Source organism: Etheostoma spectabile, chromosome 23 (genome assembly GCF_008692095.1).
Source record: "Etheostoma spectabile isolate EspeVRDwgs_2016 chromosome 23, UIUC_Espe_1.0, whole genome shotgun sequence".
Lineage (NCBI taxonomy): Eukaryota > Metazoa > Chordata > Actinopteri > Perciformes > Percidae > Etheostoma > Etheostoma spectabile.
In genome coordinates this window covers 3,136,929-3,150,372 of record NC_045755.1, presented here as the reverse complement: position 1 = coordinate 3,150,372, position 13,444 = coordinate 3,136,929, and the positions used below count along the sequence as shown (strand labels likewise).

The 13,444-nt window shown below is 41.2% G+C and overlaps 1 protein-coding gene across 1 annotated transcript in view; it reads right to left on the bottom strand.

Moving 5' to 3' along the window:
• pik3cg (phosphatidylinositol-4,5-bisphosphate 3-kinase, catalytic subunit gamma) overlaps positions 1-12,286 on the bottom strand; it is a 22,071-nt gene extending 9,785 nt beyond the window's left edge. Inside the window, exons 1-11 of the mRNA XM_032505733.1 lie at positions 12,122-12,286; positions 10,400-10,619; positions 8,582-8,753; positions 6,567-6,829; positions 6,116-6,202; positions 5,131-5,231; positions 4,806-4,975; positions 4,499-4,686; positions 2,765-2,872; positions 2,585-2,672; positions 1,435-1,873 (exon numbers count right to left, since the gene is read on the bottom strand). Coding sequence (XP_032361624.1) covers positions 1,435-1,873; positions 2,585-2,672; positions 2,765-2,872; positions 4,499-4,686; positions 4,806-4,975; positions 5,131-5,231; positions 6,116-6,202; positions 6,567-6,829; positions 8,582-8,753; positions 10,400-10,612 — 1,829 coding nt within the window. The 5' untranslated portion in view covers positions 10,613-10,619; positions 12,122-12,286. The remainder of the gene's footprint in view (positions 1-1,434; positions 1,874-2,584; positions 2,673-2,764; positions 2,873-4,498; positions 4,687-4,805; positions 4,976-5,130; positions 5,232-6,115; positions 6,203-6,566; positions 6,830-8,581; positions 8,754-10,399; positions 10,620-12,121) is intronic.
• Between the last annotated feature and the right edge of the window lie 1,158 nt (positions 12,287-13,444).

The following is a 13,444-nucleotide window of genomic DNA, read 5'->3' as shown; positions in this document are numbered from 1 at the left end:
AATAAAGTGGAAGGTTATCTACGGAAGATTACTGTAACAATTAATTTAATCAAACAACAAAATTCCATGACTCCATAATAAAGTATTTTACTAATTCCATGACTTTTCAAGGTTTTCCCATGACTCTGGGAACCCTGAATATAACATTTATATAACCCAAATTCTGGACTATACACCCACCATTTGCACACACTATATATTTTTGCACAACACAATTCAGCCATTTTGTTTATATTTGTTTATGTATGCATTGTTAATTTCTGTTGGAGCTATTCATTGTTTTGTTATATTTAATAGTTAAATATTTACTAATTTATTTAGTTTCTGTTTTGTTTGAATTTTACAGCTACAGAAGTTTGATTGTATCATTGGTATCTTTATTTTGGTGAAGTATCTGCTAGTGTTTTTTTTTTGGAAAGTCCCATCCAGCCTGAGCCACCAGGTGAAGTCTCCATGTATGAGTGAGCAGGGATGCAGCAGAGAGACACCGGGGAGGGCTGATGGTTTTTTATCCTAGAGCCTAGAGAAACCATTGTTCCTTTGTTAAAATGTTTGTTTGCCAATAAAGCTCACAACACGCCATCTTTGCCTGGAAAAAAAGATTTTTATCTCTGAGTAAGATTTGTTCCTTCTGTGCCTAAGTGGCTGATTGGTTTTGAGTTTGTTTTTGTTCAATCTAAAATCGCCACTACAATTTCATATTGATGTTGCATAAGTTTGTTTATGTATGCACCAAACCACCAAGGAAAATTCTTTGAAAGTGTTACTTAATTGGCAGTTAGGCCTGCACAATTCGGGGAAAAATATGAATCACAATTTATTTTGATGTCACAATTCTCTGCCACAATTTTCTTGACCATGACAAAACAAAACAAACTGGCAGTGCCAAACAGAGTTTTTTTGGCACCTATAGCACATTGTGCATCACCACAAGCCTGTAAACATAGAGGCCTCAATAAAGAGAAGGGAGAGCATTACAGCGCTTTAAAACCTATTTTATACATGTTTTTTGTTTTTAAATCAAAGTTATTAAAAATTAAAATCGTGAACAGGGTGATTCGAGATTGTGATTTTATATCAATTAATCGTGTAGGCCTATTGGCAATTACAATCTTTTGTGATTTCGGATTTAGTAGTCCATTTTCTTTGGAAACAAATTTGTCTCAAACTACCAGACTCTCCTCCACAGCGCTGCGGAGGAGGGTCTGGAAAGTCCACACAGCATTGTGGGATAGGAGAAAACGTCCTCTGGTTTATTAGAATTTCTCTAAACCGGTCCTCAGAAATCTACCCGAGTTTAGGACGCCAACACAAAGAAAAAGGTAATGACATCCGGTTGAAATGAGGGACATCCGTCGGAACTTCCGGAGACATCGGAGCAATCCCGGAAGTGGAACGTTGTGGATATAGACTAGAAATGAATAGAAAAACTACCTGGGGTCGCGCATACACTCATGCCTGAAGTGCCACAGCAGCTCTTTGTCTTCAGGGCTGAGCGGATGCAGGGGGTCTGTGGCCACAATCGCCTCAAACTGTTTCTTCAGGTGGTTGGGCATTTCTCTCTGACCGCGCTCCCCTTCCTCGGCATCGTCGCAGCCGGCGGTGGTTGCGGCGGCGTCCCGGCCCACGTCCCGACTCTTGGGCAGCACCACGGGGTAGCAGTACTTGTCCAGCAGGATGGCGACGGCCATGGCCGAGGCCTTGTCGGGGTTGGTGGCCGAGGTGAGCTTGTCTGCGTTGATGCTGCTGCTGCTCTCCTCGCTCTTCTCGGGCATTTTCCACATGTGGAGGATGAACTCGCCCTGGCGCAGCAGGGAGCGGTGGTCGATCAGCAGCAGGTTGACGTAGTACAGAAGACGGCTCTTGATCTTTCCTGACAAAACGGAAAAGACGGATACAGAGCCTCGCTCGAATGATTAACAGCATGATACAATTCAATTTTATTTATAGTATCAAATCATAACAAGCGTTATCTCAACACACTTTACAGAAAGAGTAGGTCTAGACCACACTCTATAATATACAAAGATCCAACAATTCCAGTACTTCCCCCAAGAGCAAGCATTTAGTGCGACAGTGGCGAGGAAAAACTCCCTTTTAGGTAGAAACCTCGGACAGAGCCAGACTACGACTTCAGCAACTACACCAAAGCAACAAGTAAACTTTAACAACTAAAGCTGCAAAGATTAATCAATTTACCGATTAGTTGTCAACTATTAAATGAATCGCCAACTATTTTGATTAGCGATTAATCAGTTTGTGTAATCTTTTAAGAGGAAAAAAGAAGTAGAGTACAAAAGCTAACAAAGCTAATCTTTGTTTGAACCAACTATTTTGATAATTGATTAATGGTTTGGAATTCTTTGATTCCAGCTTCTTAAATGTGAATATCTTCTAGTTTCTTCTCTCCTCTGTGACAGCAAACTAAATATCTTTTGAGTTGTGGACACTTGAGGACGTCATGCTGGGCTTTGGGAAACACTGATCAACATTTTTCACCATTTTCTGACATTTTATACAGAAAACTAGATATTTAATCGAAAAAATTATCAACAGATTAATGAACAATGAAAGTAGACCTCACCATCATGGCTGCCTGTTCCCGCTGTGTTATCTTGGTAGGCGGAGGATCCCTTGGAGTTTGGCGTCTGGGACTGCTTCCTGCAGACCACCTGGTTGGGAAAAAACAGTAGAGCACTAACAGTTAGTGACAGAGTCCAAAGATATTTCATTCGTCTGCACGCCATCTTAATGAAATGTTCACCTGGAGGTTGAGTCGTGCTCCTTTAGGCAGGTCCTTGATCTTAATGTTGAACTCCAACCAGCAGTTCCACAGCACTTCTTCATTGAAGGTTTTAGAGGACGTCCTCTCCTGAGAGAGTAAAGACAGGGTTAAACTCTGCTGTGCAAAACGTACTGTTTTGGAAAACCAGTTCTTCCTGAAATTGTTGGTTATAAAGCCAACATTCAAATGAGATAGGTGGGGTTCTCAGTTCTGATTTGCTGAATCTTGTTTGAAGTTGTCGCAGGTTCAAGTCCCCGTACAGACCAAAGTACGGAGTGTACTGGTACTGGACTGGTAGCCAGTTCACCTCCAGGGCACTGCCAATACTGTTTGTCTGAATATACCTGTATTCACCCTCTGTCTGAAACCCTCTGTTAAGCGCCTGTCTCTTAAAGAACCCCTCTCAGCCCAGCCCGGTCTGATTGGTCAGCATTTCCATGTCTTTTTCACCTGCACTCTAAGAGCCTCTGCACCATCATTGCAGTCGGGGAATGAATGTAACGCCACTGTAGCGGCACTGTATGGAGTTAATTTGTTAACTAAGGTTCGGGAGCAGGGCCACGCCTAAACCACACCTCTAATCACCAAACAGACCTACATCTACCGTGCTGCGCAGCCAGGCTTGTGTCTCTGATTGCTTGAGGCAAGAGGGTCAGCGTTCCACGCTCTCAGTCATGGATCCGAAACTATGGCTAAGCTCACTTGATGTCAACGACAATCTGTTCGACGACCTATTCGAAACAGGGCATGTTTCAGTCACGCCGCAGCAGTCGGAGCCCGTCGTGTGTCTCAACGGCGCCAATTGCGGTCTGCGGTCACCATGCCTCAGCTTCGCCCAGCTCTCCATTTCTCCGCAGAACAATCCCCGGCTCCCAGCGGCTTCTGCTTCAGCTTCTGGCAGGTTCCTGCAGCTCTCATGCATCTTCCGCTCTGTCTGTAAGGTCGGGAAGTCGGAGCCACAAGGATCGGCGTCTACCCTCTCAGCATCTTCAGCCTTCCTCCTGTAGAGGCGCCTGCTACTCCCCTTGGCGCTGCGTGCCCTCCTCCGTGGCGCGGCCGTCTCTACCCCCACAGATGACACCCAATATCAGGCACTGGACCGTGGCCCGCCTTCAACGGTACCTCATTGACACCAGTCCTGTGTCGTACCGGCTCTTCCTAGCCCCTGCTCACCTCTACCGCTCCCCCTGGCGGGGGTCAGGTCGTAATTCCCCATGTGCCTGCTCCCTCTTTCTGTCATGTCTCAGGCAATCTCTTCCTTTTCATCCACGTGTTCGCAGGCTTCACAAGACCCCGTGCACATGCATCCCTTCATCCCTTCCTCTACCCTTCCTTCAGCTGTTCCTGGCCGATCGGCTTCTGGTCCCTCCCTTCTGCTGGCCACAGTGCTGTGCCACATCCAGCTGCTCAAGGGGACCTACCTACTATCGACGATTCTTAGCCTTCTTCTTTCCAACTGGTCTGTCCGGTCTGTGGTTCATGCTAGTGAACTACATTTATATAGTATAGTTGTAACATCACAATAGTACAGAAGTCCTGACGGCTCGTTTAAAGGCACAGTTTACAGTTTTAAAAGGGTGGAAAGGAGAAATGGAACAAGAAAGGGCAGACGTAAAAACATGTTTGTTCCACGATTTAGCTGTCCTAATTTCAATATAGACCACGGCTGCCATCATCAGATTTTTGTTGTTGTTGTTGAAAGTTTTTGATTACCTGGGCTAAAAGCTGTTGGCCGTGGAAGATGCTGGCTTCTATGAAGACAATAAACTCTGGGATTTTGGGGAGAGATGGGATGTCAATACCCAGCACCTTCACTCTGAACTTCCTGTTACAGTCCCACATGGAGATGGTGAACACTCGTTCATGGTCCTTCTCATCGATGGTCAACTGCTCATGGGTACCTGACAAAGAAAAGTTAGGAGGATAATTATTAGTACCAAACGTGCACTGTGTTTACATGTACCATATCTCGAGAAACAGGAATTGATATATCATGAAGTAACAAACACAGTATGATTACCTGCGACTCCGGTGCAGTCATCCACTTGTGCCCAGTCCTCCTTCTGAACCAGATCCAGGTCTGTATCAGGTGGCGCCTCCAGAACCAGGTGGATTTCCTCCCCATTCTTCAGACACTGACGGATCCAGTTAAAGTCCTGCAGCGGTTTATCCCCGTACAGGTACTCCTCCCTGTGTTAACAGACACAGAGAAGCTTACTTTCAAGTTGTAAAACCTGACATATTATAGACTGTCTGCTTGTGAATTACTCTTATACTTTAAAGCAAACTTGATTACATTGACTCCATGTCTAAGTAGCTATGGTGCGTTTGAGCCTCGGACATACCTTCCACACACACGTAGCACAAAGTCGGCCTCGCACATGTTGTCAGGAATGCCCAGCAAACTTCTCTTATTTGCTGTCTTGGCGAGAAAGCTCACCAATACCTAAACAAGATGGAAAACTGAAAATGGTAGTGTCCTGTTCAACATTGGGAAAACATAACATAAACCTTTGGATCCCACTGATTATTGACACTAGCTGTCTGTATTTACTAGGGCTGCTCGATATGAGGAAAATATGAATATCGCAATAACTATATCAATCGCAATAAATAAACATATACTGAAGTGCAGTTCTGCTGCTTTCCGTATTCTGCTATAATACAACAAACCTCTTGTTGAATTCATAACAAATGACAGGAAATCATTCCCAACATGCTTTTACTGAACAAATTGAACATCGAATTGAATATAAAAGGCACCCCACAAAAAGAATGACAGTTACATTTTAAAGTACATTTTTTTACTGATAAAAAAATTGGAGTGTTTTTTACGTTATGTCGCAGCCTTTTACAATGTTTTTATTGCGCAAGTTGATATCATTGATATCACGATGACGATAAAAAAAATAACAACAGTACATTATGCAGCCCTAGTATTTATCCAATATTTCATTTAACAGATTTTTTCTATCACAGATGTACATTTTCTGCTTATCCAGGCGTGTTGGGGGGATACTTTGTATGGGTATCATATGTGAATAAAGTGTATACTTTTGCTGCTCACAAGTTCCATTTTTACTTTCTCGCAGTCTACTGCAATGAACGCTCCCCCTATGCAAACACCTTTCTGTAATCAACGGCGGCGTCATTACGGCGACCAGTGTAGTGCGCATAGTGCAAGCGTAGGGTTCGTGGGATACAATTCTAAGGTTCGTCAAAAAAGTCCAATATTTGGCCAAATCCAAAGCCGAATCCTGGATTTGGCACATCGCTGATTAAAAAAGATGTTAAAAAACGGTAGAAATGACTGGTGTCCACATTGGGTACCTGTGCTGGCGTGTTGTCGATGGAGACCTTGATGGTCTGGCTGGCCGTGCCGATATGGATCACCACCAGGATGTGACCGTTGCTGATCTGAAGGAGCAACAAGTTAACAGACAAAAGAGGGAATGAAAATACAATAAAAGAAACAAACAGTACATTCAAATAACTAGAACTTGAAGGAAGAAGGAAATAAACTTTCCCACCAGATTATTTACAACTTCCTCGTGAGTGAGACCTCGTCAGCAAGATCATTTCAAGAAAAATCTGTTCATTTCACTGGAAACACTTTGATTTCAACAGAAGTCTACATGGGAAACCTTTGCTTACAGACAATATTGCAAATTCATTCTATACATAGACCAAAGAACGTGTTTTGGAAACACTGAACACACACACACACACACACACACACACACACACACACACACACACACACACACACACACACACATACCTTGCTGAGCAGGTGCTCGGGCAGCGGCTTGCGGGTGACCCAGGGGTCCATGGAGTAGAGTTTTGCGTCCCGCTCAGACAGCTGGATGCGTCGCGGAGTCAGCAGCTTCCTGCGGGTGAACTCCAGCTCATCGTCGTGCACGTTGCTGACATCAGTCACGTCGTAGCCAATCAGGTAGTTGAGGTAGCGCTGGTACTGCTGGGACTCGTCCGAGGGCTGCGGGCGGGGAACCAGCTGGATGCGCCCCACGTCTTTCTTCAGGGCTTTTCAAACACATCATTCATGCTTCATTGTCATCAACAATTTACTTCCTGGTAACATACCAAAATTATTCCTGGATAGAGAGTCGGGGCTGCGACTCAAAGCCGAAGCTTAATTTAAAACAACCGTGTGCCTGCGCTACTCTGTAAAGCATGTGTTTCTGTTAGTGGGGTGACTCTCTGGAGTAGTTTATTAAGATAGTTTAATTGAGAAAAAATGTCACACAGTTCAAAATGCAACATAAAAGCGCAATTTTGGGGGTGCCTGTATAGCTCACCTGGTAGAGCGTGCGTCCCATTTACAAAGGCTCACTCTGTCTCGCAGCGGCCGCAGGTTCAACTCCCACCTGCGGTCCTTTGCTGCATGTCATCCCCTTCACATCCTTAGCTGTCCTATAATAACAGCCTAAAATGCCCCCAAAAAAATCATCTTGAAAAAATAGAGATGTTCATATTGTTGATCCTTTTGTAGTAACGTGCTTCAGTTTTGTTCTGATCTATTAAGAATTGAATTGTGCTTGCCAAATATACCGGATGGACAGTAGTTCAAGGATGGTACATGTAGAAATGATTTATTCACAGAAATGAAGGAATAGCAGTGTTTTCTTTAGGATTTGTTTGAGTTAAACCTCTGAATAGTTCTACTTAAATTGCAAAGGGAGCGGCAGCCAACGGGGGGTGCATTATGTCGGCAGGATAATTTAAAGGGCAAGCGCAACTATTGTGCATCTGCACTATTTCTGATACCGTGGCAGCAGAAATGTTGCCGTGGCGGGCCGCCACTACAAAATCAACATAGAGGAAACACTGAATAGTAACTTGAACGACTGATTGATCGGCAAATGTTTTCAGGATTTTGACAATGTTTTCTGTTTCAGGGTTGTATGGTTGTTAATTGAAAAACAATAGATTGAAATAGAGCTGGGCAATAAACTGATATTATATTGATATCGTGATATGGGACCATATATCATCATAGATTTTGAATATCATAATATGACCTAAGTGGTGTCTTCTCCTGGTTTTAACGGCTGCATTACAGTAAAGTTAAGTCATTCTCTGAACTTACCAGACTGTTGTAACTGTTCTATTATTTGCTTTTACCCACTTAGTCATTAAATCGACATTACTGATGATCATTTATCAAAACTTTTATCTCATTGTGTAAATATTTTGTGAAAACACCAATAGTCAACACTATAATATCGTAGAAGTATCAATGTTGAGGTATTTGGTCAAAAATATAATAATTGATTTTCTCTATATTGCCTAGCCCTAGATTGAAAACACATTGATAAGAATTATTTTGTAATTAATAGAGCCCAATCGATTTTTAAGGCCAATACCGATACAAATATTTATTAAATATCATTTATTTGCCATTATAAATGGTTCTGATGAATGAATATAATAAATAAAATAAAAACATTTATCGGCCATTATAAATGCCGATACTGATTGTTTGGAAAATGCCTAATATCAGTCGGCCTCTAGTAATTAAAGATGTATGATGCATTTCAAGAAGGGTAGGACCCAAAAAGCCTCTCACTTCTTCCTACTCTCTTTTGGGACAAGAGTATTTATTTAAGATTATTTATGTATTGTGCTTATTCTTTTTGTTTATAGTGAACTACTTTTGTGTCTTGTGTATTTTATTCTTTTGTATGGAAATAAACTATTGATTGATTGATTCATCACCACAACAGAACGACTGCGTTTCTGACTACACCCTTGTATTGCCGGTTGGTGCTGTACCTCTCCAGTAACGGATGCAGTCTAGCGTCTGGAACACCTGGTGCTTATCGTAGATCTCGCACACGTTGCCTTTCTTCTGGTAGAGCAGGATGCAGTGGTCTGGGGAAAAGCGCTGGTAGAAGTCCTGACAGAGATTCAAAGTCACTGCCTTCAGCCACACCTGAGCTTTCACCTGCCAGACAAGACACAACAGGCTTCAACGATAAGGGTTGAAAGTAAGACGCCACGTTGGGCCAGCAAATAGAAAAACCCACTTGCCCGTTGGGTTTCAACCCTTTTTTCTGATCTTCATCCTATCATATAGGGCTCGACAAAATATTGTTTTTTTATCGTCATCGCGATATTAAGTAGTGTAAGTAACACATCGCGAAAAGCTGCGACGTATCGCAATAGGCACGAAACAGATTAAACTACAGGTTAGTTTCAAGAAAATATCAGTTGAAAACTGCACATTAAAATGTAACTGTCATTCTTTATTTTTACTGGTACCTTTAATATTCAATTTGTTCAACAAAAGAATGTTGGAAATTATTTTATTTTGTTTGTTTTAAATTCCTCAATCATCTTGTTGTATTAGAGCAGAAATGCAGAACTGAGTACACTTAAACATCTGTTTATGTATCGCGAGTAATATCGTTATCGCGATATTCAACAACATTACGGCATGTTGCATATTTTCCTCCTATTCTGCAGCCCTAATGTCATTAATTACATCATCGTTCTCTTGCCCCCCTCCCCTTGCCCACGTCGGAGAATAGCTGCTGATTCGAATGTGCCGTTGGCCAATCAAGAACTGAGTTGGTGCTACTGACGCGTGACTGGTGGCTGTCTTGAAGAAGAAGAAGAAGAAGAAGAAGAAGAAGAAGAAGAAGGCTGTATTGGAGCAAAAGAGATTGTTTAAAGCGTCCTGGAAGAAGGATTTTGTTTTGGGTGGCAGAAGGGGATGACGATGAAACAATTACCATGTTTTGCAAAGTTTGCCGCAAGTTCGAGTCCGAGGCATATAAAAGCGGATCATTTTTCAAAGGAACATCTTCATTCAGAAATCAAATGCTGGAGTGCTATGATAAAAGCAAGCAGCATCTTGCATCTCAAATATAACAATGACTGCAATGATGCTATGAAAGGGAGTCGCACTAGTTGCTTGCTTTTGGGTGAATCAATAAAATTGTTGGGGCTTTGTAAATTATAACGTGATCTAGACTCACTATCTGTATCTGTAAAGTGTCTCGAAACATAACTTCTGTTATGATTTGATACCATAAATGAAACTGAATTGAAATCAAATTAACTTTGAGTCTTAATCATTATTTAATAACCACTAATATAGTTAGTATTAATTTACTTTGTGCAAGTGGAATTTGTTTTGGGGCAAGTGAGAAAAATAAAACTCAACACTGAACTATGAAATACAGTGCCTGTTGAAAGCCACTGAGAGAAGCCTTTTAACTTCCATCAGGATCAGGGCTGGGTCCTGAATTTGATGCTTTTTAGGCACCAACTGAATTGCCTCTAAAGTATAGAGTATCGAAAAACGCCTCGTCATTCAACACCAAACATTGATACGTAAGGAGTCAATCAGTGAGCCAATAAGCACTCAGCTTGCTTGTGCCAAGATCTAATAATGTTAGTGATTGGCTGTCTAACGTTACACATCGTAGAAACATGCAGGAAAACCTCTACGCTACACAGAGAGATGGGGCTCACATAGGAGAAGCTGAACAATAAATAAAAAGATTTGGAAGATATGGAAATGTTTTGAACGCTACCCAGCCCTAATCCTGAAGAAACCCCAGTGTTGACAGTAAATCAGGAGACCTGTTCCACCGTCCAGTTTCCAGCCACCTCCAGCAGCAGAGTGTCGGGGCTGTTTCCGCCCCGCGCCGCCGTGGGCAGGACAAACTCAACGCTGATCTGATCCATGGAGTTGCAGGACGTCGACATGATGGCCTTCTTTCTCCTCCTCCTCCGTGTGTCTTCTCGCAGGGCTTTGGGTTCTTGGTCGCTCACCAGGATCTGCTGCCCGTCCATTGCCTAGCTGGTGGGGGACAGATAGAAATCTCTTCTGATCCAGTACACATCTCACCATCCTTAAGAGGCAGGTTGATCAAAGAAGAAGTGACAGCAATGCCAATAATTCCCCACCAGATAAATGAATATATATTGATAGAGAGGTAGATATTTGTAATACCAGCCACATGTGCATCAGGGAACCCTGATCTATGACATCTGACCTTCTTGGCCATCAACTCTTTTCATTTCAGCTGCTTTTTGAAAGTCTTGATCCTGTAATTGGTAGTACGACTACCATTTGTAGTTGTTGTGCCATTATCTTTAATGTGACTATCATTGCCACTGTGCATCACCCCCCCAACCGGCTCATCAGACTCTGCCTACCAAGAGCCTGGGTCTGTCCCAGGTTTCTTCCTAAAAGAGAGTTTTTCCTCGCCACTGTTGCACTAGCTGCTTGCTCTTGGGGGAATTACTGGAATAGTTGGGTCTATGTAAATTGTAGAGCGTGGTCTAGACCTACTCTATCTGTAAAGTGTCTCGAGATAACTCTTGTTTTGAATTGATACCATAAATAAAATGTAATTAATTAATTAGATGTAGAGGGTTAAAAACACGCTGCTTTTTCCAGATGAGTGAACTGCAGTAAGGCTGTGAGTAAGTGCCATTTTCTTCGACTAATCAGCAAATCTTTTAATGGTTTGGTCTATATGTCAGAAAACTATTTTAAAAAATTGTCTGTCATAATTTTCCAGCGCGACCGACAGTCCAAAGACCAAAGATGTTTAGTTTGATGTTATATAAAACAAAGTAAAAGCATCCACTCCTCACATCACGATATGCTAGAATCCATAGAGAGATAGACATTTTTTATTTAAACATATGAATCCATTCTAAAATAGTTGTCTATTTCATTTGATGTTAATCGCCTTGTTGACTAACCGACTGATCGTCTGAGCTTTAAACTGCAGTCAGCAGTCTTCAACACGGTCGCAGTGAGACACAGATGGAGATGGAGATGGACTGTGGTATGGTTGGCAGTGAATGCGCCACAGTGCATCTGTCCCCAGAACACTGCTCTCTAATTTTATTTATCTAAAACAACTAAGGCAAACCAATATTACAAGAAAATGTGCCATTTCTTTTACACAATTAAGGAAAGCTATAAAAAGCAGGGCGTAAAGTATTTTTTTTTTAAACTACGTTGACTGGAATAAGTCACAGGATCAAACGGAGTTTCCCTTCTGCTTATTTTTCACCAGAAGAGGAAGTTTTAAAAGCAGGAAACAAAACTCAACACGGATATATGCATGGATGGATGTAGCCTAGACTACAACTGCACAAAGTCACACAGTCTGCTGTTCTAACGAATGTGTCAGAAGCGTTATTAGGTCAGTATCAGTAGGTTTAAGTAACCGTAGCGGAATTGTTAGCTAGTCTGGGCTGGGTGAATGTAACGGTTATGTACAGCTGTCATAATCGTAAAGAGAGGCGTCAATTTAGTAAAACAAAAACATTTTTATGACTCACCAACAAACGCAGACGCAGGCGGAAACTAAACCCGGAGCTTTTTGCAAAAGTTTCGGCATTTATGCTACAGGAAGAGACGTAAAACCAGAGTCAAAATAGTTATGTAGGCAAAGTCTGGATTAAGCAAACGCTGCGCTTCAACTCAGGAAGATTGTCAAGCTCGCGCCGACTAACAACAAAAGTACTTCCGGCTATTCTCTTCAAAATAAACCACATTCAGCTAAAATAATTTATTTTTATATTTATGAAGGGCAGACGCACACAGCCATATTTTAATTTTCTGGTTTAAAGTTGGTGGTCAAAATATATGTAACAGAAGGAATGGAACGGTTTAACAACATGGACTAGTTAATATGTTCTCCAATTAAATAGTAAGCCAATTAAAGCCATTTAAATTACTAATAATAAATATTCCTATTTAAGAATGTGTAATTGTAGTTTTTGGCCACTAGAAAACAATTTACATGATCACTGTGTCATAATTTTGTTATATAATTGCTTCAGTTTCAGAATTATGAATTATAATTTATTTTATTTTATTTTTTTGTGAATAATTGACCAGATATGTTGCAATGAAAACTTGACGTGTGCCACAATGATGCAGTACCTGACAGTGACCACTGGAGGACAGTGAACACCCACTCACTACTTCTGTCAATGGAGGGTCCGGCAACCATTCAAGGGTCAGCTCCACCAGCATCTCTCCTGACCCCCAAACTCTTCAAACTCATTTTTTAAAACCAATACTGAGGTAACTCTTACACCTCAACAGTATATATATATATATATATATATATGTAAGCATATATAATAAGCACATATATTAAGATAAGATAAGATAAGGTAATACTTTATTCATCCCACAGCGGGGAAATTCCTTAGTGTGTAATAGCACGTACTATAGATATTGATTATTTACATGTACATTGATAATATGATTGTTACAGAAACTGAGAATGTCTGTGCTTGCAATTAGTTGTTAAGTCAGTCTTGTGTTCTCGGCTTCTGTTGATTATATTTATTATTATTATTATTATTATTATATATAATACATCTTTTTTTAATGTGCGTTAGCCAATTTATTATGATTTGGCAACACTTTGTTTTTACTACTGTCTTAATTTGACTGAACTAAGGATGTATTTGATAAGATATAGGGACTTACTTATTGATTACAATAGAATAGAATGCCTTTATTGTCATTATACACAAGTACACGGTACTTGTGCAACAAGATTAAAGCAATCCCTTTACAGCGTTGACACAAAAAATATGAGAATATAAGATATCAAAAGTATAAAATATAAAGTCAAAGATATAAAG